Source organism: Nothobranchius furzeri, chromosome 3, assembly GCF_043380555.1.
Source record: "Nothobranchius furzeri strain GRZ-AD chromosome 3, NfurGRZ-RIMD1, whole genome shotgun sequence".
Classification (NCBI taxonomy): Eukaryota; Metazoa; Chordata; class Actinopteri; order Cyprinodontiformes; family Nothobranchiidae; genus Nothobranchius; species Nothobranchius furzeri.
The window spans coordinates 63983273-64010953 of record NC_091743.1 but is presented as its reverse complement, the minus strand read 5'-3'; the positions used below and the strand labels follow the sequence as shown (position 1 = coordinate 64010953).

Here is a 27681-nt window from a genome sequence, read left to right as displayed (position 1 = left end):
GTAGTGATGAATCACTCCTGGAGACACTAAGAAAAGGCTGGGAGACATTTTAGATGTTGGATTAAGGTGTTAAAAATGCAAATTTACAGAAAGGAGATGGGTTTTGCTTTAGGTTCTATGAAAGAACACTAGGGGTGCTAAAGGCAAGCCAAAACTGCCTAATTCCCCTTTAAATTTCCCCAAACTATGTCTAAATATTGAGCCAGACAGTAAATACAGGATTTTATCTAATTTTATTTATAAGCACAGTTGCAGATACATCTAACCCAGCAGACAAATGAGAGGAAACATTCTCTCAGCTAAATAAAATGAATAAATTGTAAACTCAGCCACAAGTCTCAATCCATCAGCTGCATTAAATCGCTGCAGCTTCTTCAGTGCAACATCTCTGTGAGATTCATCTGTCGCTATTGTGTGTTGAAGATCACATTTGTTCAGCTTTTGTCTTTTAGCAGCACCTGAGCAACTTCAAACATCAGTCAATACGCCACTTTCTCTTTGCTAGCAGCTAATTAGTCAGCCTGACAATTAAGCATTTCAATCAGAGCTGAGGCCAGAGTTCAAATCCCAAAGCAGATGGAGTTTTACAGGACACGGGGAGGACAGAGGGGTGACAGCAGAGGCTGACTGGTGGGAAGAAAATCCTCCAGGATGATAAAAAACCAGCAGGAAGGAGGAAAAAAGGAAGGTTTAGTCACAGTGCGCCTTAAATATCTGACAGCAGAGCAGTTTAGACACGTTTGTCTTATCTCCCTGAAAGCTTTCCATATTCTTTCTTTCTGCTCAGCAGCTGCAGACACTTTACAGTTAGAAAGAGAAGTGATGCTCACAGCTTCTTCCTGACCCCTCAGCTTCACACAAACACACATCCCAACCCACCTGAAGCCCTCACAATACACACCTCCTTTGTGTTTTTCCCATCCTTGTCATGTAATGGTGAAAAATCCAGTTCTATCACCTCCCATCCACCGCCCTCTTCCTCCCTCCCTTCCTCTTATGCTCTCGCTCCCTCTCTGCTGCCTCATTCCTTCCCCGAGCAGCAGCACGCTGAACTGGATAACGGCTCCTTCACTTGGCAGGGCAGACTCATTTCTCCACACACCAGCTCTGAGTGGATGCTCAGCAGGGGTGTTTGAGATATTAGCAAGCTGTGTGTGCATGTGTGTGCGTGCTTGAGGGGGGACACGACTCAGGGACTTCTTCATCCACCTAAGAAAAGGTAAGCTTCTTGGTTTTTAATTCCTACTCCCTGTCAAGTCCCAAAAACTTTAAAGGGCTCCTTTTTAGATATGGCTCCTGTTAGAGTCTATGCACCCCTCAGCTGGATTAAACTCCACACACGTCAGTTTTAAGCCATTCACTTTTTTTCATGCAAAAAACATTAAAAGCCACATTCTGCATGTTTAAGGATCAGTGAATAGGATGGAATTGAAGTGTGCAGATTGCTGGCACAGCCTGACCTGTGGGTTAATCCTTGTTTTGTTTGTTTAGCTAAGAACAGCCTCTGAACATAGCGTGGTTCCTAATACACTCAAAACTAGGAGCCTTTAAAACATTTAGCACTGATTTAGGGGCAAATGATCCAGCTGACAGGTCCAGGGAACAGGTTCAGGACTTCTGACACACTAAACCGCTCAGATTTCCATTTTATTTCTAACTGATCATTTTCACAAATTCACTTAAGATTCTGTGATCAGCACAGGGACAAGCGAAAATCTGACTCTGAATAAAGCCGAAATACTCTTTTGTTAGATTAGCTTTTGAAAAAAAATTGCTTAGATGCCAAAACCAAAAGTGCTGTTGCGTTAAATATAAAAATCAAAACAGATTATTTTATGCATAAATTACATTAGCGGATGAAAGCTATGAAGTCATAGTTTTTTACCTTTAACTGCATATGCTTCATTGAATAAAAAGTCATATTTGTTCCAAAGTCTTTTAATGCATCAAAAATAAGTGGTATTTGGTTTAGTTGGCGTTTTGAAGCTCAGTGTTGGGGTCCCATCTCATCTATTCAGGATATGTTAATCCTGACAAAGTCTCTTTTCTGGTCAAACGAAACAAAACAAAACATGGATAAACAACAAGCCAGTCTCGTTGTGGCGGACGGCGCTACACTTCCCCTCTAAAATCCCTCTGACAGACCGAGACATGCAGCAACAATGGTGATGAGCCAATCCCACCAGAGTCAAGTGAATGAATGTTTGAGGCGTGAGCCCTTTACAACCGTGTTTAGTTTGCATTGACTAAGCACCGTCACCGTGCTGTTAGAGTTGATGTGATGGTTTATTGTCAAGAAATCTCTGCACGGAGGAAAACAAATTCATAAAAAAAAGTTACTGTGGAGTTCAGGAATCGTTCATCTCAGTTTGAAGATTCGTGGCAGTTGAGTTGTACGTGCTGTTTTTGGCCACTTGGTCAAGCAAAATCTGATTGATTTTATTTTTGCAAAAGCTTTTCTGGATATGATTGTGATGAAAATTTTCTTCTTTTTGTACTCAAAAAATATATTCAATAGATTTTTTTTATTCATAAAGCCTAAAGTTGTTTACTTTGGGCCAACAGATTTGTATCTGATTATGCTTTTCCTAAAGATTTATGTTTCTAACCATGAAGTGCTTACGGCACAAAACTTTTATCTGCACAGAAAACACTTTGTTGTAAATCAGGCTGCAAACACAGATGCCCAAACGGGACCACTCCACACCAAATCTCCACAAAGAAATGAAGGAATTGGGAATTTTTAGGGCTCAAACGACAGCAACCCTTGAGGAAGATCTAAAATAAACTCACAAAGACAGACCAGGACCTTTGATTCTGACCGTGCACGTGCACCCTAACTGTTAGGGTACACATGCACGGTCAGGAGGTTAGGGCCTAACCTAACTCTACAGCATAGACAAAAAAGTCACAGCAAAGACAGAAGTATGGGACAAAGTACAAAAATTCATCAAAGAAGCACTTCTAACCAAAAATTTGCAGATGTTAAAACATCCATGACATCAAGGAAACAGGTGAGACAATAAAAAAACAGGTGGAAAACCATTAAAATTCCAATTGATCTCTGGAGTTTGGATAAACTCAGAAGGTTTTTTTTTTCTTTCCAAAGCATAATATTCTGTACATTTTACACCCATCAATGCTCTTAGACAGTAAAAGACTCTTGATTTTTTTAACTTACTATATTTTAACAAATCTTATCCTGAATGTAGAAGGTCAACCATCTCATAGAGTAAATTTTAGTTTCTAAGAAAAACTTGGGGAAAAACGAAAAGGGTAAATATTATGTAAAACTCACCGTTAGCGTCGTTTTGGGGGGGTCACATTGCATCTAAAAACACTCGAAACATAAAAACAACAATTCGTCTGTGTTTTGTCATTGTCTCAGTTTTAGGAATGTTTTGCTTAAACAAGCTGTTTAAAAAAAACCTGATTGTGACATCACAAACAATGGAACAGTTACAACAGAACCAACTCTCAGGTGCAAGAGAGAGGGAGCATGCTGGAAGAGCAGTGGTTCTATTCGAAACCCCTCCCAGATATCAGATCGGGGGGGGGGGGGGGGGGGGGGGCGTGGCCAGCTCCAGCTCATTTTCTTAAAGTGACAGAGCCCTGAAATGATCAATTCTGGAAAATACTGAAAGTATCAAGAATGAAGCTGCTGAAAGCATTTTACGTGAGAGGGATTTTGTGCTGAGAACTTCATGATCATGTTTGGTATAAACCATAGAACTATTACAACTTAAAGGAGCAATATGTAAGAATACAGATAAGTAATCACTGAACAGTGTAATGTCTCAATCATGACACGTTGGGGTGTCCCACAAGGTTCAATTCTCGGCCCGTTACTGTTCAACCTCTATATACTGCCCTTAGGAGCCATTTTCAGAAAGCACGATGTCTCATACCATCTTTACGCTGACGACTGTCAAATCTACTTTTCATTTAAGCCAACTCAGTCAACGCAAGTTCTGTCTGATTGTATCCTTGAGGTCAAGCAATGGCTAGCTGACAACTTCCTCCATCTCAATGACTCCAAAACTGACTTAATCGTTTTCAGTCCTAACAGTATCACGGCAACTCAACAACCTGACCTCAACTATCTCTCACCTAATGTATCCTCTGTAATCTCCAACCTTGGAGTAAAAATGGACCAGGCTCTGAAGATGGATGCCCAGGTCAATAACACAGTTAAATCATGTTTTTACCAACTAAGACGCATCTCAAAACTAAAGCACATCCTGAGTGTACGTCTTCTGAAATTGGTGGTCCACACTTTTATCACCTCAAGGCTGGATTACTCCAACTCCTGTTTATATGGCATCAGTAAAGCAGCTCTCTCTAGACTTCAGCTGGTCCAGAATTCAGCAGCTAGGTTGCTGACTGGAGCTGACAGAAGACAACACATTTCTCCAATTCTGAAATCTCTCCACTGGTTGCCCGTGCAGTTCAGGATAAACTTCAAAATTATGCTTCTCACTTACAAATCCTTGAACCATCAAGCTCCTCTATATCTGTGTGAACTGGTCCATTACTACAACCCGCCGCGTGCTCTCAGGTCTGAAGATAAGCTCCTCCTAGCTGTTCCCAATACACGTTTAAAAAGCCGTGGAGAGAGGGCTTTCTCTGTCTGTGCACCGAAGCTGTGGAACGCATTACCACTGCTAGTGAGGCTAGCACCAACAGCTAGCATTTTTAAATCACGCCTGAAAACTCACTACTTCAACCTAGCTTATACAACATAATTATGAACCTCACTGACATCTGCACTGTTTATAAACTGACTCCGCAACTATCGACTTCCGTATTATTGAGGTTCTTTGTAAAATGTTTTTTTTTTTTCCTATTTTTACTTCACCCTGTGTCTTAATGATTTTTAGCTGTTATCTTTGGGAATTTTGTTGTATTTCCTTTTTATCTTTTATCTGTGTTCGACATGTTTATATAACGCCTGTTTAATTAACCAACATTTTTAGTGTACAGCGCCTTGTTTGGTTGTAATGCCTTGTGAATGCGCTTTATAAATAAAATTGGATTGGATTGGATTGGATGAAGAAAGGTTACAATGAAACGCATTTCATTCTCAGTTGGATGGGTTTTGCCTTTAAAACCAACATTAAAAGCCCAAAACCAACAAAAAGTCTTCGGTGCACAAATTGCAAGAACTAAAAATGGGACAGTGCCTCTTTTTAAAATAAAAATTATACTTTTTTCATAAACTACATTTTCAAAATATTTTCTCTAAATTATTCTTTTTGAAGTTGATTAGAAGATGAGTGATGCCCTTTTAATTAGAGTTTAAATGCACTTATCGAGAGCCCATTCACAAACAAAACATACACTGGTGTGCTAACAAGGGCTGCATTCCAAATCTAGTGCTGACAAAACTGATTGCTCTGCAGAACATGAGCGAAAGGTACAATTCCCTTTAGGTGGAACACACAGGTAAAACATCTATGAAAAAGGAAAAAGTAAAGAACAAAAATGTTTTTCTCTCCACTAAATAATGACACCTTTTTAATCAGACCCATTTCTTTTAGTGAGGATGTTAACCATCCAAAAATGTAAACGTAATGTTTTAAACAGAATTAAACAATAATTCAAAACTAAGGCACTAAAAAGGACAGAAAAAAGATTATTTGCTTGCTGAGATTATTGATCATTCTCCTTTAGGTTTTACTTTGATGAAAATAGAATAGTGTCTGCACATACGTAAATGCAAATTTTGAATAACAGAAACGTTCCAACAGGCTTCTCCCATTCACAGCTCCCAGTGTAGAGCCAGATCAGAGCCCATGATGAGTATGGGCAAAACTAATGAGGCGCAGCAGAGTGAACCTCAGATGTCCACCGGGGCACCAATGAGGACAGTTATGAGGACACAGGTGCTGCAGAGTCTACAGATACAGAAAATCACTGCTGAAAGCCGCTGCTGATTGTTGTTTTTGTCCTCTGCATAAACGCTCGTTCACTATACTAAGGTTGCACATGTGTAATTAATGTGCATAGAAATGAGTTTGGCTTATGAGTTTATGTGTGCATCTGTTAGAGGAGCAAGGTGGGACCAAATGTTTCAAACAGTAATGATCAGTGTTTCATTTGCTGTTTGTCAAATTGGTTCCAGACTGAATGTCACTCGGGAAACAACGACCCCGGCTGCTCTGTTGTAACATATGGATCTCAAAGGTTCCTAAATCAGCTGTTACACCGGACGAGTAAAATGATGAGCCACAATTACAACACCATGCTCAGTTTAAGTGCTGCAGCACTCTAGGAATGGGCCACAGACAGAGAGGTTAATTATTCACAATATGCATAAACAAATCCAGAGCCGCACCCTGAAACCAGGTGTAAATAATATATATTGATTAGCATCAACTGAAAAGGTCCTTGTAGTTATTATTTGGTCCCTACATATGCTGAAGCAATCAATCCATCCATCCATCCATCCATCTAGTTTCTAACATAAGGATAAGGATGGGTCACGAAGGGAACAGGAGAAACCCAGACTACACTCTCCCTTTAAGCCCAGTTCACATGGCAGGATTTTTAAGCCAAGCCAACTTTATTTATGAAGCGCTTTAAAAATGGCCAAAACTGAACAAAGTTCTGAACGCCAGAGCATAAAATCATTTAACAAGATAAAACAATAAAAGTGCAACTAAAGTCAATACAACACTAAAACATGACAAGGTAAAAAACAACGATTTAAAAGTTTCTAACAAGTAGCCTTTGTAATAATAGCCAGCATAGAATTCCAGAGATTGGGACCAGTTAGGAGTGTGCTTTTATCATCTTGCTTTCTGACTGGCTAATCATCACATTCGACAGGCAACACACTCCATTGTCCCCAAAACACAGACCAAGACAATCCAATACACTTGACAGCTCTGATTTATGATTGGAAGGGTACCGGCGTCTTACTGAGCAGACCAGAGCGGTTATAGCACACTACACATGGTAGGATAATCTGACAAGATTATCTTAAGAGCTGTTATGGCATTTGTGCACAACTTTAAGATTGGGGGAGATGCCAGGAATTCTCCTGGTGCTCCCGATGGCCAGTCCGTGGCCAAAAATGTTATCAGTTATTTTTTTTATAACCACATGTGTGGTCTCTCATGCATTGAAAATTGCCAGTTTCAATATGTGTGAACCGGGCTTTAGCCACCTTGGCTGACTCTTCGATGGGAAGGAAAAGCAGCTCTACTTCCAAATAATGTAATGCCTCCTGACCTAACCCTAACTGGTAATGATACATTAATATTTTATTTAGTCTAATATCTCCATATCTTTCACGTCACAAGCATGCCAAACAATAAGAGAAATTTGTTGTTTCAACCAGGAGACCAGGGTTCAATTCATCCCACTCAAACATCAGGCGCTAACCTATGCATTAGCATACTGTGCTCTAAAAAAACTATTTTTGTCTATGTTTTAGTCAAGAATCTAACCTCAATTACATTTTTTGACACAGTTGTACTCAGTTATTTTATGGTTCATTTCAATTCAGTTTATTTATATAGCTTCAAATCATGACAAGAGTTGTCTCAAGGCACTTCACAAAGTAAACATTCCAATACAGGTCAGTTCATTAAGTCAATCAGTAAAAGTTGCCTATATAAGGAACCCAGCAAAATGCATTGAGTCACTGACTGGTGTCAGTGTCTTTATGGCAATCCTCATATCAAGCAAGCATGCAGCTGAGTCTAAGATCAAAAGGTTTATGGACATATCTGGAAATGGACCATAGTTTAGTTCCATAGATACTTTTTTGACAGCAACAATGCAATTACCAATTCATCACTCACTCAATTTTGAGTCTGTATTCTGGATCTTGATTATTTAAGTAAACTTGATATCGGCCTCAAAAGTAGTAGATTACTTTAGAAAAAGGTAACGACCAGTGCTCCTGCCAGACCAGCTTTTTCTCAGTTCTCAGTGAAGCTGTTGTAGGTGTTCACTCACTGCAGGTCATGCTGGCACTGTTTACTGATGGATCGCAACCCACACACACACACACACACACACACACACACACACACACACACGCACACGCACGCACGCACGCACGCACACACACACACACACACACACACACACACACACACACACACACACACACACACACACACACACACACACACATGAACACATACATAGCGGTAGTAGTTCTGTGCATAGACCATCCCACACTCCTTTAACAGTGCCTTTCCCACAGAGCCGGCAGTCAGGAGGAATATGGGCAAATCCGAAAGCCAAATGGATATCATGGAGAAAACTAGCAAACCAGGAAAACGTCGCTGGACTGTTGCAGAAATCAGTCTGTCTGTCCTGCTGCTGTTGGTCAGCTGTGCCTTGTCGGGGCTGGTTGTCCTCTACACATCAGCTGTGAAAGGTGATGACTCGGACCTGTGAGCATGACAACAGTCACCAATCACACTCAGAATAAGCTCATCAAAACTTTTACCGGTATATCCACATCTGTAGTCATGCAGAGGGTTTGAGGAAATAGAAACTTTATTCTGGTGTCTTTAATGAGTTTTATGGGTGACGACGTGTTTCATGTTGTTTTAAACTAGTTTCTTTTTTTTTAATTCAGAACAATCAAACAGGCCAAGCATGTCCAGAAGCTCGACAGGTGATGGTGAGTCTAAACACACAGAGTCCCTAAAGGGACATTCATGAGAAAATTTATTACAATCCTAATACAATACAATCTAGTGGGCACGACAAAAAATCTGGCACACACAAAGTACTATCTGGTGCGCTCGCAAAAGTTTCTGGTGGGAACAAGATATCAGCCTATCTGACGTGTGCGCGACACTATCTTATGGGCGCAAGAGTATATTGTAAGGTATTATCTCATGCCTACCAGATAGTATCTTTGGTGTAAATGGTAAATGGCCTGTATTTGATATAACACCTTCTAGAGTCCTGGAACCCCCCAAGGTGCTTTACAACACAATCAGTCATTCACCCATTCACACACCCGTTCACACCCTGGTGGTGATGAGCTGCATTGTAGCCACAGCTGCCCTGGGGCGCACTGACAGGGAAAATGTGTACTACATTTTATGGCACAAGCTATAACTGCTGTGCACGGGATACCTTACTATCTGATGCATTTAAGATGCTATCTAGTCAGCAAGAGCTACAACTTGGTGCACGTGATAGAATATCTGATAACTGGTGCACACAAGATGGTTTAATATCTGGTGCACATAAGATATTTGGTGTGCACAGAAAAGTATCTGTGTGCAAGAGAAACTATCTAGTAGATACATGATATTTACTCATGGACACACGTTTCTGGTAGGCATGAGATGATAGCCTATCAGGTGCAAATACAATGCAATCTCATTGACATGATATCTGGTGTGTATGAAATAGTATCTCTGCGAAAGTTTCTGGTGCGCGCAAGAAACCTTTTTTTCTTACCAATGTCCTTTTAGGGTCTAGTGAATGATTTTCCTGCTTGATCTACTATTTAAGTTACACAACAGCATCTCAGCTGTGTCAGCTGGACTCTAATTTACTTGTCACTGGTTGTTCCAGGACAGCTGTCTTGCTCCAGTGCCAACAATGTATGTACAACATCTGACTGTGTGACTGCAGGTAAGATGAACTTATTTCCACCCTCCTCTCTTGTGAACTCCATGTGCTGAGCCACATGTGAAGCTGTTTTTCCATCCTTTCTCTTGTGATGCCTCACAGCTGCTCGGCTCTTGCAGAACATGGATAAATCCATAAATCCTTGTGATAATTTCTATCAGTACGCCTGCGGGGGCTGGCTGGAGAGACATGTCATCCCGGAGACAAGCTCCCGTCACAGTGTCTTTGACATTCTGAGGGACAAGCTGGAGATTGTCCTCAAAGGTCAGCAGTGCCCGACCTTTGGTGCTCAGTGGGCTACAGTATTTGGAGCAGCTTGTGGGCTTCATTCACACCGGAAAGGCTTGCAAATGTGATGTTGTTGCAGGTGTTCTTGAGACGGCGAGAGAACAGGACAGGGATGCCATCAAGAAGGCGAAAGTCCTCTATGGCTCCTGCATAAATGAAAGTGAGGCTCTCTTACCATAACCTAAGCAATGGTGTTTTTTTCTACAAATGTCTAAACTTCCTTTAGTTGTCAGGATATTTTAATTTGAAGTAAAATTCAATGGTTTCTCAAAGTGTCAGGATTTTTTTTTATATTTTAAATTTATGAATGAATAATGTAATCTGTATTCTTTTAAAGCCATCAAATGATGATGATGATGATGATGATGATGATGATGATGATGATGATGTGCTTTTTGCAACCAAAGAAAGCTGAACAACAGTTAGACTCACTTTGAAATATTTTTTTGTGTCCTGATTACGGTCAAGTGTAAAATCGTGATGATACACCTTTGGGAATTCCAGGCAAAACAAACAAAATGGCAACACCACCTCAAGTTTTTAATCCAGTACAATTCAGTGTATTTATATAGCTCCAAATCGCGACGAGAGTGGTCTCAAGGCACTTCACTAAGTAAGCATCCCAGCTGAGTTCTGTTTATCGTGCCAAATTAGTTCTACATTTCCTAATTAAGGAACCCAGCTGATTGCATCAAGACTCTTTACAGTTTGGTGTGTGAGAAAAAAAAATGGTGTCAAGTAACAAAATATAAATACTTCATCATCCTACCTGAGCAAAAATGTTGGGTATCTATAAATCACTATAGTAATTATATTCAAGTTTTTCAATTCAAGTTTATTTATATAGCGCCAAATCACGACAAGAGTGTTCACGTGACCTATTAACTGATGTTTTACTTCTACTCCTTACATAAAAAAATGCCTTGTTACTATTTTATTTTGACTTGCCATTGTTTAAAAAATTCCAAAGGCAAAGTGTAAATCCAGATTAATTACAACATCTGGACACAGTGAACATGATTGTGAATAGATAATTTTGTTAACTTTTAACTTTCATACTTTTAGTAGTTTTAAACCAGTGCTCTGGAGTTTTATTTGAAGAAAACCTTCAACGGATACTTCAACTTCTACAGATAACGTTTCTTTTGAGATTAGCCTACCTTTGACACCTCTGGAGAAACAACAAGCCACGAGTATGGCTGGATTATGAAAGGCGATATTAAAAATCTTGAGTCATCGTAAACTAAAACCATAATTAACTGAAAGATCACTAATTATAACAGGAGAGAGACAGAAGTTCAACCAGTAAAATGCAATTTATGCAAATAAAAATGAAATTAGAAGAATTTAAACCTAAAAAAATCAAGAAACCCAAATATCACTATTTTGCATAATATTGATTAAAATGGGCCTTTTCTGTTTTATCAGTATTCTCATGTGACTAATGATGCAACAGTGTATTGTCTCTGACTGCAAAAAATACTTAAAGGGGAATACAGGCTCCTGTACGGACAATAAAAGACAATTAAATCTGTTTTTCTAAAGATTCTCCCCATTGATTTTGAACTGAAAAGCCATTTTCACTTGTTATTTTGAAAATTTGAGTTTCACATGCAGGCTGAATGTGAAACTAGTCTTCTACACATATTTCCTGCATTTGTTGCTGGTAGACAATGGACGGGGAAATGTTCAGACTAAAACGTCACATTGCAAAATTAGAATCTATACATTCACCCATCTAGGCTAGTGGAAGCTAACTGTTAGCTTTAGCTACTCTACAGCATGGCAGAACCCCTTCACTACAGGTTTGTGCTAATTGCAGAGATAATACATCCACATTGAGGAGAGAAAGGAGTGAGTGGAAGAGCTGCTGTTAGCCAAGAAGAGGTGATATGTTAGAATATCAGGAAATAACAATTAATCCAAGTAGCTGTGTTTTGCTCCCCTCTGCCCTGGCTGCGTCTACCTCCTGAAACAGGAGTGCATGAGCTTTCTTCCACAGAGATCGACTCACAAGCTTATAGTACTTATAATAGAGACCACAGTAAATGTCTCGATTGAACGAGTGAACTTGGTCTTTAAGATTCACGTTGAATGAACATCACTGAGATAGTGGAAGTGTCTTATGTACATTGTGTTGGATCCACACAGGCCTCATCGAACAGCGTGACTCGCAGCCCCTGCTGAAGCTCATTGACAGTATTGGCGGCTGGCCTGTGGCTTCAGAGGACTGGAACGCCACAGCAGGTTGGAAGATTTTCTCTCTAACACTTTCTGTCTCCTACACAAACTGGCATCCATGCAGCGTTCCTCTTCGAACCCATGCATTCACACAGGGCTCGTGGAGCTATATTTGCACTCAGTGAACCACTGAGCACAAGCTTTGTTGGTGGGATCAAGAGGCCCGGCGAGGCTTTTCAGCTGAGCAGTCAGGTGTGGGGTTTAGGAGGGCGGTGGTGCGTGGGCAGAGGAGCAGGTCCTCAATCAGGACACTGAAGCATGCTTTAAATAGTCTGTACTGCTCTTCCTCGTGCTCCAGGCTCTTGCCACTTTAATTAAATGTAATCATGGATAGTGGCTCAAATAGAATTAACCATGCATAGCTGCATCTGCACACACAGATTTACATCGCACAGGCAGATTCAGGAGCACTAACTTAACCAGTTCTTCATGCCCGTTTTTCAACGGGGATCTCATTATTCTGTCATTTCAGAGGAAGAGTGGAGCCTTGAGGACACTCTGGCCATGCTTACAGCTCGTTTCAACAAGAAGGCTGTTCTGGACATGTACGTGTGGACAGACGACCGGGACTCTCAGAAGCACATCATATATGTAAGACATATGTTCAAACCATCATAAAAACATGTTAAACGAGGTTCTTTTAGCTTCGGACTTGAAGGTGTTTCGAGTTACCTTTACATGTTTCGACCGTCGTCTGCGGTCTTCATCAGAAGTGTCACAGGTGTTTGTGTGACGTGTCCTTATCAGCTGTTCTTCTGGTCGGTCACGCCCACCTCCACTGGCTGGTCTTTGGAGAAGGGAATCCCAGGTGTGAGACAGCTGATAGGCCCCCTCGTCTCTGTTCCTGTTCCAATGTTCACGTTTCCTTATTTCTATTGCCTCCCTGATCCAACGTTTGATCCAGTTATTCTCCGTGTTGATAATTTTCCCTTGATCCCAGTCCATGATGTGATTATTTCGTTTGCAATGATCTGAGATGGCTGACCTGAGGGTTTGCTCCTCTGCTTTTTTCTTTGTTGACCTTGTGGCTCTTTCTGTTGTTTCCTTCTCACATTCCTTCTGGTGCTCTTTTCTTCTTATGTCATATGTTCTGCCGGTTTTCCCTATGTATGTTTTATTGCATGACATGCATGGTATTTCATAGATTACATTGCATTTCTTGTCTGGTTCTATTTTGTTCTTGGGGTGTACTAGTAGCTGTCTGAGTTTCATGTGAGGTTTGATGGCTGTGTTGATTTGTTGGTTTTTCATGGCCCTTTGTATACGTTCTGTGACTCCCCGGATAAATGGAATTGTGATGGTGTCTGTGTGCGTGTGGTCTGGTCTTTGTTTTTGTTTTCTTTTTTCGGTCCCTCTGTTTTTTGATTTTCTTTGACTTGTTGTTTTCCTTTTTCTATGGCCCATATTGGATACTGACACAGGGTTAGTGCTTGTTTGATGTGTTCTTCTTCCTTCTTCCAAACCCTCAAGTCAGCCATCTCAGATCATTGCAAACGAAATAATCACATCATGGGAAAATTATCAACACAGAGAACAACCGGTTCAAACATTGGATCAGGGAGGCAATAGAAATAAGGAAACGTGAACATTGGAACAGGAACAGAGACGAGGGGGCCTATCAGCTGTCTCGTACCTGGGATTCCCTTCTCCGAAGACCAGCCAGCGGAGGTGGGCGTGACCAACCCAGATCTGACAGATCCGGGTTGGTCGCGCCCACCAGAAGAACAGCTGATAAAGACGTATCACACAAACACCTGTGACACTTCTGAAGAAGACTGCAGACGACGGTCGAAACATGTAAAGGTAACTAGAGACACCTCCATGTCTGAAGCAAAAAGAACCTTGTTTAATATTAAAAAGAGGACATAATGAACGTTGTAAAGGACATAAAAACATACTTCAAGAAATTAAAATCAAAATATAGATTCAGGTTGCAAACATGTGCAAAGACTTAGCTTTGAGTTTTTATGCAGCTTTTTAAGCCTGACTAATGATTTTACAAAAGATCTGTTCAACAAACGAAATAACCAAATCAAGCTTGAACATTACTAAATTATTATATATTATTCTAAATTGAAAAGTAAAGGTGAACTAAAACCTGAAGTGTAAATGAGTTAAACGCAGAAACTTAATGACAACCCTGCAACATGATCATATCTCTGCAAAATTACAATAAAACAGTTAAGTTGATTTTCTGCTAAATTTAAAACATCTAAGAAACAAACCTAAGCGTGTAAAAATAATTTTAAAGAAATCTTCTGAGATGATAAACAGCTCAGACTGCAGCCAAAGGCTACAGCAGTCACCAGACTCGACGTGACCAAGGGGACTTCGAACATCGACTCCAGTTTAATTTTAAAGGTCATCTTTTAGTTTTGAATTTACTCCACCACTCACATTCACACAGATATGTTTACTTTAGTTGTTTATTAAAATCTCACCTTTTAGACAAAATTACAAAGCGGCCATGTCACAGATGTAAATATTAAAGGTGAAAATGTTTTTACTTTAAATGGTAAATGGCATCCATACGTTCACACACACCAGTGACGAGCGTCGTTGTAGTTATAGCTGGGCTGAGATACTGACAGGGGCAAGGCTGCCATCTTGTTTCCTCTGAGTTCCAGCAGCAGGTAAGGAGGTTGAAGTGTCTTACCTAAGGACACAAGTGAAAAGGACAGAGCCTGGGTTTGAACCGGCAACCCACCGATTACAGGACAAACGCCAGAGCCCCAGTTTATAGTAACAAACTGTTCATTTCCCAGCAGGTGTAAAGACTTATATGATTTACTTTGGTTTTATATGGGCACCAAAACAAAACATTGTGCACTGATAAGTAGTTCAACATTTGATATTTAAAATAAAATACAAAATATTAAGATTGTTATTAATTTCTTATTTAAATGCACCCAAGTGAAGGCCTCAGGATGCAGTCAGGTGAACTTAAAATAATTTATTCATAAAAATAAATAAATAAACAAAAGACAAGACAGGTAAGCAACCAGATAAAACAGAAGGATCTGACACGTGGCGCATGAACCAGGGGAACTTTTATACCGAGGGAAGTGATTCCAAAACAGGGACAGGTGAGCTGATTACTGTACCTAATCACTGACGTCAGAGCCGAGGGGAAAAACAACCAAAAGAAACATAAAAATGGGGCTATTTGAATGAAAAGTTTAACATCATTTCATTGTTGTTATCTTAATATGATTTTTATTATGATATAGTTCTCATTGCCATCAATGCACAAGATAAGTGTGGCTATTGTTAATGTGCAGAAGTTAAAAAACAAAAAATAACTTTGCACAAGTTAGGAGTCTGGCTCCTGAGTGCCACATTATAATACTGTATAATTTATATAATATTGTTCTTTATTGTGTGTGTGTGTGTGTGTGTGTGCGTGCGTGTGTGTGTGTGTGTGTGTGTGTGTGTGTGTGTGTGTGTGTGTGTGTGTGTGTGTGTGTGTGTGTGTGTGTGTGTGTGTGTGTTTAGATAGATCAGCCGGGACTCGGGATGCCATCTAGAGATTATTACTTTAACGATGGAAACTTTAAAAAGGTAACACCCAAATGTTTCACCAACTTGCTGAATAAAAACGAGACAGGATTTTTAAAATCACAAGCACTGTAACTTTTTGATGGATTCATGTGATTGTACTTTAGGTTCGGGAAGCCTATTTACAGTTCATGGTTTCTATTGCCAAAATCACAAGAGAAGACAGAAACCTAACTCAGGACGATGACAAGGTGTGGGAGGAGATGATGCAAGTGCTGGAGCTGGAGACAGACATCGCTAATGTGAGTCGCAGCCACAACAGGAAGTGGGGTTGTAGGATGGGGAGAAAATGAGTAACGACAAAATAAAAAGTAAGCGTCATTTTTCTGGTTCCAGTTAATAAAGATGACTTACTGTGAATCTGAGAATAATTGAAGTCTTCGACCATCTGTTGAGGCAGTGTTAATGAAAATAAAGAGCAAAATTTAAATAAAATTATGGATTTTATTTAAAAAAATATTATCTTTTTGTTGATGGACAGGCTACATCACCGGCAGAGGAGCGCCAAGATGTCACTGTTCTCTACAGCAAGATGACACTCGGTGAACTACAGAGTACTTTCAGCTTTAATGTAAGTCTGATTTCACTTTGATCTTATATTATTCATGTCGTCACACAAGAGATGAACAGAAGAAGGCGTAACATTAAACGTAACATTTAATGATTTTCATATTTGAATTTTTGTCATTTATTTTCATTTTCATAAATTTTTACACATTTACCAGCATTTTTTTGAACAGCAGCTTTTTCCCGTCATAGTTTCGCCACTTCTCCATTATTTTCTCTCCATCTCGATTGTGATAATAACGGCGCACACCTGTGCGCTGAGCAAAAAGGAGCGGGTGTCTCCTGATATAACCATCCCCGTGTCACAGAAGGAAATCCAGATGAGCTACAGAGCTGCGTGTGAACGGGTCAGTGGTTCAGACGTCTGCTGAATTTGTTATTTGCCAAATGCAAGCAGGGTCAAAGTACCTGATGGCTGCAGTCTCAGAGACTGCAGATTAATGCCTGCGCTGTCAGTAGAAGCGTACTGACCCTTTGCACCGACGTCACCTAATCACGTGAATCCACCATGGTGGACGGCAAAAGCATGTAAACAGTGAGCGACACGATTACAAAGGGAAAAGTAGAGCCTGAAATTGTTTTTGCGATCAAAACAAAAACAAAACTCCTCCAGCATTCCTTCAACTAGTTCATGTTCAGTTATCAGAAGTAGCGCATCTAGCCAGGGCTTAACAACGTTAGCTTACGTTCTCTGCAGCAGTTCACCGATGTAAACATGTTGCTGACTTTGCCTGAATTCACCCGTCTGGATTTATAACTTTATGTTGTAAACAGCGTTTCACTTTACACCAAAGCTGATTTTTAAAAAGTCCGGATCCCTACCAGCTTCTGTTGCTGGTGGTGTTACCGAGTTCAGCTGCTGCTCTCACACCGGAATGAGAAGATCTCTGAACGCAGACGCTCATATAAATAAATAACGTAATTTTAACACACGTAATCATATATCGGAGCTTTAATATTGTTAATAATTGTCTCGCTTTACACTACAGTGGACGGAGCGCAGCCTCCGTGGTGAAATACCCGTCCATCAGGATTATCAATAACACATCACATTTATCCCTGTCCCTGTCTTCCTCGTGAAATAAATTAACGTTAATCTTACCCGGTAAAAACATGTTCGCTGCAAATCTGAGGGCTGCTAGTCCACTTGATTGATTGATTGCTGCAGTTCATCTCCGTCCTCAGTCTCCATCAAAGTTATTGAAAAGAAAAAATGAGTTGAGTTTACGTCCTTGTCTGTTAGTGCAGCCAACCACGCAGCAAGCTAAAACCATTTTACTGTCAAATCAACTAAATAAAAGCAATAAAAGGCTACAAACTGGCTTGTTTTGACTACCTTCACTGGAGTTTCAACGGGTGTAAACGGTCTTTTTGCCGTCCTTCATGGCGAAGGGGGCGGTCACATGAGTGGCATGACGTCACGTGCAAAGGGTCAATATTGGCGGTCTCAGCTCTGCAGCTGTACCTTTCTCGTCGGTCCGACAGAGAAAGGTTTACGATTGGTCAGTCGATGTAACGTGATCATGTTCATCCTCATGCACATGCTCCTTCCTTGCTCTTGGAAGAATGGTCCACAGCGAAACATGTTTTTTTTTTTTGCTTATCTGCAGGGAATATCGACAATAAAGTTCTACAGACAGTAGCAAAGGGTCCTCAGAAACCCCGCCAGATTTGTCGCTAGGCACTTTTTGGAAAAAAGTTAAGAGTGGTCAAAAAGTCTATAGGAATAGCAACAAAATCGCTGAGTTGGTGGGTGTGGCCAACCACAGCTTGTTTTCTTAAAGTGACAGAGCCCTGATAAAGCTCATTCTGGCAGGTAATGAAAATGTTGAGAAAAAAGTGCTTTAAGTGAGAGGGAGTTTGTGTAAAGAAGTTCATGACATCTTTTCATATTGAACTATTATAACTTAAGAAAAAAGTCATAATATGTCCCCTTTAAATAAGAATGTTTTGGGGTCTTTCACTGAAAATACATGTGTGCATTTTCTCCAGGTTTCTGATTTTGCCTCCATACTAAAAACATGAAGGTCATTTCTAAAATGTTCATCTTTATGTGGCCTTGTGATCGACTTGTGACCTGTCCAGGTGCCTCTCCCCCTTTGACCTATGGAGTTAGGCCCCAGCTCCTCATGAAATATCTTGCAAGATCTGGGTACTGAAGCTATCTTGCTTCTGTTTGGCGTTAGGGTTAGACTGAAATCAGATCTTTGTGTTACAACCTAGTGAAAATAATTTTGTTCTCACTACTGACCAAAATACACAAAATACAATATTTGCTTTTGCCTTTTAGGATTTTAACTGGACCCGATTCATCCGAGGTGTGATGTCAAGTGTCTCCATCGATGTCCAGCTGGAGGAGGAGGTGGTGGTGTACAGCACTCCCTATCTAGAGAAGATGAATGACGTTCTGTCCAGACACAGTGTTCGGTGAGTCCAAGGAGACGCTATAAAACATGAATTATAGCAGAAAAGATGGTGAAGCATATTAATCTGCTCCTTTTTATTTCTACAGAACTATGCAGAACTACCTCACTTGGCAGCTCATTATTGACAGGGTTAATAGCTTGAGCCGGCGCTTCAAAGATGCCCGGGCCCGTTACCGAAAGGTACAAAGAGAAGAACAGTTTAAAACAAGTTAACATGAATCTGTGCTGGCATAACATAACCGTGTGTGTGTGTGTGTGTGTGTGTGTGTGTGTGTGTGTGTGTGCGCGCGTGCGTGCGTGCGTGTGTGTGTGTGTGTGTGTGTGTGTGTGTGTGTGTGTGTGTGTGATCAGGCTCTTTACGGAACTACTGTGGAGGATGCCTGGTGGCGAGACTGTGTCCGATATGTTCAGAGCAGTATGGAGAATGCAGTTGGAGCCTTGTATGTGAGTGAGACATTTGCAGGGGAGAGTAAACGAATGGTGAGTCCTCTTAGCCCTTAAGTCTCATGTAGTATATCATTTTCTGCCACAATAACAAAAGTTCAGATGAAATCATATGATTTAAGTGTTTTTAGGCCTCCAAATGTCCAACTCTAATGATTTAAAATAGGGATGCACCGATACCGGTATCAGTATCGATAAAAGTTAACCGATACCAATGCAGTTGCTTGAAAGCGGTTTCACTGCAACTTGTCATTTTTGTTCACCTAATATTTTAGTTCACACATTTTACCATTTATCTACCTCAGTCTTTTCCTGTTGAAAGCAGAGAAGAAAATAAAACCTGTATTCCAATTCATAGCATTTTTTTTTGTGTGTGGCAGAAATATCGGTATTGGTAATTGGTATCGGTATGGAAAAAAGTGGTATCGTTGAATCCCTAAGTTAAAGACACAAGATTTATTTAAAAGCACAAAATGTGCCTTTGTTACAATAGGAATAAACACTAACGGTGAAACCTTTTGTAGGATCTTACCCTGTTGATAGACATTCATAAACTTATGTCTGAAAACCCTCAAGGGGGTTTTGAACCTTGGCTTGTTGATGCTCCACACTTTAGAGAGGGCATCCAGATACACATGAACAAACTTTGAAAAACCATGCATGACATTTTCCTTTAAAAATGAAGAATTGGCATTCAGATCAAATTTAACAAAATAAACGACTTTTTTAATTCATCAGCTATTTTTAAACCCGGATGCCAGTAAACAAAACGTTAGCATTCAGTGTAACAGACTCCTCCTCAGTGTTTCCTCTTCATAAAGTGAATTACTTTTGTTTGTACTTCTTGTATGTGTGACTGTGAATACAGAGTTTTGTTATTTTTATCTGTGAAATATTCACAGGTGAGTGACCTGATTGGTAAAATCCAGAAAGCTTTTGTGGAAACGCTGGAGGAGCTGAGCTGGATGGATGCTTCCTCAAAGGAGAAGGCCAGAGAAAAGGTAACCAAACCAGAGACACTCGGACGATGGGTCTTCAGGTATTTCAAAAATATATTTACAGTAATTATTTTTTTACTTTTCAGGCAATGGCAATCAAGGAGCATATAGGCTATCCAGCTTACATACTGGAGGAAAAAAATCCTAAATTAGACCAGGAGTATGCTAATGTGAGTAAAAACTAAAGTCTGTTTTCAAACAGAGCCTTCTGGAGACAGCAAACTCAATACAATCCTGTCTCTCACCAGCTGAATTTCAGTGAAGAAAATTATTTTGAGAACATCCTGGAGAACCTGATGTCCGAAGCACACAAGAGTCTGAAGAAGCTCAGAGAGCCTGTGGATCCAGATCAGTGAGTCTGAAACAAGGACCTAAAAGTTGTTGTTGATAGTAAAGGTCAGGCTGATGATCACGGGGACGTTTTTGTGCCTTTGGCTAAAGTGTGTGATGCAGAGCAGAGAGATAAACCTCCCTCTTTTCTGCTGAATTTATGATCAAAGCAGATGGAGCTTAGCCAGAAATGGTGAACGTCATTCAACTGACTTTTTCATAACAATAAATGCAAAGAAGTATTTTAAGATCTCCTCTTTAAATCTCAGGTGGATCATTGGTGCTGCTGTAGTGAATGCTTTCTACTCACCAAACAGAAACCAGATAGGTAAGAATTTCAAAAAATAAATGTAACAGACGTTTGCCTTACACTCGGTGTGGTTGCACATACACCCAAGTTAAGCTACAACAATTATCGAGCTAAAAACCAGACTGAGCCTTCATCCTTGTTTACATGTTTGTCACAAAAATTAATTATTGAATGAAGTGCATTTGACTTCAGGACAGTAGGTGGAGAAATGAGCATGTTCAGATCTTCCACAACAGTATATATTGTCCATACTTTGATGGTATTAAATTGTGGCAACAATATTATCAGAAAAATGCTTCTGCGATCTCATCGCCTCAGGAGGGAGGAGTGCCTGGGCTAGTCATAGCTTGGCTAAGCTGGGATGCACAGACGTTTGCCTTTCTAATCATATTATTTGGATGCCCTTTGATTAGGGATAGTCCATTTTGGTTCGATTTGCGTCGGACTAAGGCAATAATCCGGTTTTCTTGACACTGCATGTAAACGCAGAGTCACTCCTCGTTCCCTTTCTGCTGAACTTGGTTCTCACCACCTCGTTTTTCCCTCCAGTGTTTCCTGCAGGAATTCTGCAGCCGCCTTTCTTCAGTAAACATCAACAACAGGCCCTTAACTTTGGAGGTATAGGAATGGTCATTGGACATGAGATCACACATGGATTTGATGACAATGGTGAGACATGCGCTCACTAATCGTCTATGTTTTTAGGAACCTAAGCTGCTCATTTGTTTTCCTCATCTGGTGGTTACTTATTTCACATCCGTTGTTAGTAATTTTCAGACACATCATGATTAAAAAATGTGTGTTTCTACAGGGCGTAACTTCGACAAGGATGGTAACATGCTAAACTGGTGGAGTAATTACTCAGCCGAGCACTTTAAAGAGCAGTCACAGTGTATGGTGCAACAATATGGCGACTTCGTCTGGAAACTCGCAGGTGGACAAAATGTAAGGACCTGTTTGTGGCAGATTTTGGTTTATACTTTAATGCCCTATCACTCCACCAACAGAATGTGTTTTCATTCCATTGTGTGTTGATGGGTTTATTTGCCTGATTGCAGGTCAGTGGAATCAGTACTTTGGGGGAGAATATTGCAGACAATGGAGGGGTTCGTCAGGCATATAAAGTAAGATCTTAGCTGTTTACCTATTTTGGGAGCGATGAGTAACTCATGAATGCCCATAATTAGATGTTTATCTGTGAGCTGTTTTTTAAAGTAAAGGTGTGTTCACAGGCTTACCTACAGTGGGTGGACATGGAGGGGGAGGAACTTCAGCTACCTGGTCTGGACATGGATCACAAACAACTGTTTTTTCTAAACTTTGCCCAAGTAAATGTGGAAAGAACATATTTTTATGAGCTTTAATGAGTTTTACAACTTTACTGATGCATATATATTGTTTCTAGGTGTGGTGTGGTGCTTATCGACCTGAGTACGCCAGCCAGTCTATCAAAACTGACTCACATAGTCCTTTAGAATACAGGTACGTTATGTCAGCGTGAACCTACATCCATACATCGTCATAACCTTAAATGTCTCAAATGTTTAATCATTATTTTACAAAGAGTATTTTATTCCCCAGCTAATTATAAAGGAACCATTTAATGTCTCAACGTTCATTAAAACATTTTTCCCTTATGCTTTTTTATTTTAACTGAGTCAAAAGTTAGTTTGACAAATCACTTTCACACTAATCCTGGGACGCCTTTATCCGGTCTCAATGGGATTTATGAATGGATCGATTCTAATTCAAATATTTTTCTTTATTTTTCTGTACACATCTTAGACAGTGAGGCAAAAATGTACAGATCTTTAAGCTTTTAGTTTCTCCATTAAGGCCCAGTTCACAAGGCAAGATAATTATGCTAATTTTTGACCCAATTCATCCCCCCAACAATCTTAAGGACGTCCCAATTACAGTGATGACTCTAAAGTTAATCTTATCAGATATCCATGCCATGTGTGGTGTGCTAAGAGGGCTCAGGTCTGCTCTGAAGGATGTCAGGATGATTTTGATTAAAAATCTGCAATTTTCAACATGTTGGATTGTCTTGGCCAGTGTTTATGGTGCATGCCGAGGACAAATGAGCGTACTTACAGTTGAATGTGACATGTAACCAATCAGAAAGCAAGGTGAATGTAGCGTAGCATGCTGCCTGGGGCGAGGAGAATCCTCCTCGTCCTCCTTCGCTATGTCTGTTTACTCCATAATCATGTTTGATCCTGAGAGGTTTTGTGGGTTATTTCATGAAAATGCGAGGTGTTGGCTTTGCAAAATGGCTGCACAACACACCGTAAGGCCACAGCTGTCCAGACATACAGTTTTTGCCACGTTTAACGCACCTTCTGTCATCTTGGAAGAAGGATTTGAAGCTCGCTAAACTAATCTTCTCCCCTTCTGTGTGTCTCGTTCAATTATGTCAATTTGGTGACATGATCATTTGTAGCCCGCTACGTCTTTTCACACAAAGCATTAAGTCACCTTTGCCTCCATTGGAAAATAAGCACTTTTGTTGGCATCAAAATGTGCTTTTAAAATTCACAGACATCGTGTGTGAAATCAATGGCACAAATAAAACTGGATCAAAAAATATCATATCTGCTCTTAAACTCCCATTCATTTTTATCGACCCCCCATGGTCCGGAAGTAGATGGGCGTGACTTGGGCTCCCTATTGGTATCCCTGTGATGCTTTAGAAGTTATTGTCCTCGCTGATATTGTTTCCCTCTCATGTCCCCAGGGTCCTTGGATCGCTCCAGAACTTTGAAGCTTTCTCAGAAGCTTTTCAGTGCCCAAAGGGCAGTCTGATGAATCCTGAGCAGAAGTGTCGTGTCTGGTAGATCTTCTTCTTTTAAAAATGGGCAATTCTAATCAAATAGATGTTCCTTTGTAAATCCAGAGATATCTTGCTGAGATATTTGGTGCAGGGTGATGACACAAACCTTCACATTCACTGTTGATAGCAACTGGAACTCATCTACAAGTCATCTCATGACTTTTATGACATTTTTGTCCAACAACGGACAAAGACGTGGGAACAAATGAAAATCTTGAGGGAAAATTAAAGCGACATGTCTGGCTCTAAATGCTTTTCTAGCCTTTGACTAGACATTAAGAAAACCTCTTTCGTAAATGTTTGAGATTTATCTGCCGATCCGCTCTGCTTGGGTTTATTTGAAACTGTAGTCACTCCAGAAGGAAAACTAGAGAACTAAATAAAACTCTTAGTGTTGAATATAAAATAAATAAGGGGATCTTCACTGAAATCAAGCTACACTGAATTAGTCACACTCTGTTGTGTTAAAGTAAATTACCTGATGACTTTAAGACTGTTAAATCTTTGCAGCTTTAAGCTTGAATTGACATTCATAGAGAGACGTGACTTTCCATATTTTTACACTAACCGAGGTAGGAAATATTCAACATTTACAAAGCTGTGATTGGCTTTTGCGTTCTTTCAAAGGTTGTTTCTTTACCATTTTCTGTGAATGATTGTTATTCAATATGAGCTGCAGAATTCGGCACGTTCTCATGAAAATTCATTGTTAGAAAAATTGGTTTTGTAGAGTTTCGTTGTCCAGCCCCTGCTAAAGGCAGAGTCATGTGTTTTCGTCAGCTGGATTGATGCTTTCTCTTTTTTGACACAGTTTTCAAATGGGGCTGAGCAACCAGAGAATCGGACCACGATTATGACATGTATGGTTTTAAATTGTTCAAATTGTGTTTAATTGGTTGGGGGGAAAAACCTCTTTTCATTCCTATCGGGTCCATTGTTAGAAAACTCAAAGTTGACATGAATTTTAGTTTCAAGCCAATTAAATGCAAGGAAATAGAAGCCTGTTCAGTACGCTTGTACATCGGAAAGGAGAGGCTAATGAAGATCTTTCCCTTATGATCTTGCACTGATCAGTGATCTGTAAGATAAAAGGTTCGGAAAAAATAAAAAAGATAAAAGGTTTGGTGCGGAGAGCTGAAGTGAGGTTACCGCTGTAGCTAATCCACAAGCCCACGGGCAGAAATACTGGAGTTTGCTCTCATGAACCAGATGACTTGGGCCAGGACTTTACTTTCAACCTTAACAGGTGCTGGGAGAATCAAAGCAGAGCGGACCTCTTAAGAGCAGGTAGGAGATGCTGATTGAGGAGGGCAGAGAAATCCTAACGGACAGCTGATTTGAATATTTATGCCTTGGTAAACTGAACACGACTGTTAGGTCTCAACAGAGGCTGCTTAACCGAATGTGTATGATGCTCTTTAGCCTGTCTCTTAGTCTTCACCATTTGGCAAGTACTGTTGTGAAATGCACGATGACATTAAAACTGTTTTCCCCGTAAAATAGGAGCTGGTAGTTTGCCTCAGTCGTAAACATACGTTTGACATTTGGGAAATACACTCCAATAATAGAAAGTAATGTTAGAAAAGAGACTCTCAAGCTGTCAAACATGTCGGATAACTCATTTTATCTGAATTTACTAAATAAAAAGGTTAAAAAAAATTTTAAAAACAGGCTTACTAGAGGGAACTATTAGGACATGTGTTTGTTTTTTTATTTACTAGCCTTGTGACGGTCGATGCTTATATTGAAAAAAATAGAAATGAATGAATAACTGTTCTCCATGTTCTCCAGTCAGATGATGTTCTTCAGGGTTCTCCAGACCCAGTCGTTTTATTACTGTGTTTTATTGTGACGGCAATAATTCCCAGCGGCTGACATTTTACAGTGTGCAAATGCAAACAAAATAGAAGTTAATATATATATTTTTTTCATTTGATATTCATCAGTGGATAATTAAGCACATGATTATGCACTTAATTATTCACCCAATAAATCTCAGAAAGTAATCATTGGATGTGCATCTGCAGCTGATTAGCCTTTGTTGTGAGATTGATTAAAGATGGCCGTCACAGCAACGACACGTTAGCGGACGCATAAATTATTGTGACTCAGTCAATTTCACAGATATGGAGCTTACATTTGGTGACTGTAGCTGGCAGTCGTTCATAACACATACCTCAGATACAAACAATTTACTTGATGTCCTGCTGAGTTGTGTGAAATCATATGTCGTTTTTTAAGATTTGTCATAAAAATGATCTCAAGATGTGTTTTTACAATACGAGTCCTGGGAAATTTCTGGGAGGGGAAGGGTTACAAATTCAAAGTCAATTTAAACACACTTAAGTAATCCCAGAGGGAAATTAAGTAAATTAGTTAATTAGGTTACAGAAAAATGATGTTGGCTCTGAATTCTCAGTCGGTGTGTCTCCATACCAAATCGACCCTTTCAAGACTTTGTGTTCAGCATATCGCAACTGATTTGGCAATGAGTGATGTCACTGATCAGCACCAAAAGGTGTCAACGGAAGTGGAGTACTTTGAAAGTTTTATTTTGTTAAAGCAGACCATAATTTAATCCACCCGTGGGACCAGGAGAGTTGCTCACCTTTTTTTAAACCAAAGAACTGCATCTGTTGTGCCAATTGTGTAATACAGACAATAACAATATGTTATAAATATTATAAATAAGCATTAGCGTTGCACTCAGCACTATAGAGATCAAACCAAATAAAGGTGTTATTCTTATAAATGGCTCACTGAGCCATAATTCACATGTGTAGCTAATCTGGTTAAATTGGAGGAAGTTAAAAACTCACAAATTTAAATAAATCTAAACAGGAATGTATTTGTGCATAAGACCTTTAATGCATACCTGAATCACGTAACATCAACAGCTTAGCTTAGCTGTGAGGCAGCTGACGTCTTCTTTTTTCTGTTTTTGTTATCTTTAATGTGGGGTGTTGTCATTTTTGCATGGTACCATTACCTAGGGCAGCATACGTGTATGGTTTGTTACAACATATGACCTAACAAATCATCTGGAGTTCTGTTGCTCAACACCACTGGTGACCTACTGTATATACAGGCAATGCCTCGCCCCGTTTAGCCTTTGAGCTTCTCACCTTCATCCACTGGTTCCACTAAACGCTACTTTGATCTGACGGATTGAAGTTGGTCTGCGTTTGCGGACAGATGCTCAAACCATTATTTTCAAGCTTCTGCTCAATTTCAGATACAGGAAAACTTCTTGGATAATTTAGGACTTAGATTTTGGCAGCAGGCAGGCAAAAATAATGATGAAACCTCGTAAAACACGGTCATGGTAAAGACACTATCTGGTAAGTGCAGGAAATCAAAACACACTGAGGTCAGCTAAAATAGCTCGTAAGACAATTTGACATGAAAGTTTTTTTGAGTAAAACCAACAGGTCATTGTTGCAACACCTGAAAAAAAAAACTGAAATGTTAGACGTATTTCACACAGTCGGACAATACAGGTGTTTTATCAAGGGCTGCATTCCATTTAGAAGTTCAGCTCACACGCATTTTTTACAGAACAACCAGCATGATGAGCTGCAGAAGTGGAATGCAGCCTTTCTTGCAAGCATACATGTGTGCTGTCATTTCCTTGTATTCAGCCTTTGTGCTAAGCTAGTCTACAAGTTAAGCTACCAGCTAAATGAGCTCTTTCCTGTGAACAAAGAAGAGTATTTCCCAAAAGGGTCAAACTGTGTGAACACACCTTTATGGTGACTGGAGATGAGAACCACTGGAAGTTAAGATGTAAATCAAAATGCAATATTGAGCATCACTTTATAGCCTCTTGTAACACTGCAGCTGTTGTTAACTGAACACAAAAGTTATACAAAAATAAAATGTGTGATTGTATATTGTGCAGAAAATTTGGTAGAAAAAAAATCAGGTAGGAAAATGCGCTTACCTTAGTCACATTTATTTCAATTGTGAAACTGTGTTGTTCTAAAGTTACCAAACAACTAACAAACTTTTTTATATATATTTACTTAACATGATTCACCTGTAAACACACCAGAAGAGTTTATTTAA

At 39.9% G+C, this 27681-nt stretch overlaps 1 protein-coding gene across 1 annotated transcript; it reads left to right on the top strand.

Annotated features, from left to right (window-relative positions):
- The first annotated feature begins 1029 nt into the window (after positions 1-1029).
- mmel1 (membrane metallo-endopeptidase-like 1) lies at positions 1030-27123 on the top strand. The gene is made up of 24 exons (XM_015959037.3): positions 1030-1219; positions 8222-8398; positions 8603-8647; positions 9559-9618; positions 9718-9879; positions 9983-10063; positions 12055-12150; positions 12617-12735; positions 15640-15705; positions 15810-15944; positions 16184-16273; positions 18560-18696; positions 18782-18875; positions 19047-19175; positions 20042-20140; positions 20224-20307; positions 20386-20489; positions 20737-20795; positions 21327-21446; positions 21589-21722; positions 21836-21901; positions 22010-22105; positions 22183-22259; positions 23518-27123. Exons 2-24 carry the CDS (start codon positions 8242-8244, stop codon positions 23615-23617), a joined length of 2310 nt encoding a protein of 769 aa, XP_015814523.3. The 5' UTR covers positions 1030-1219; positions 8222-8241; the 3' UTR covers positions 23618-27123.
- The last annotated feature ends 558 nt before the right edge of the window (positions 27124-27681 follow it).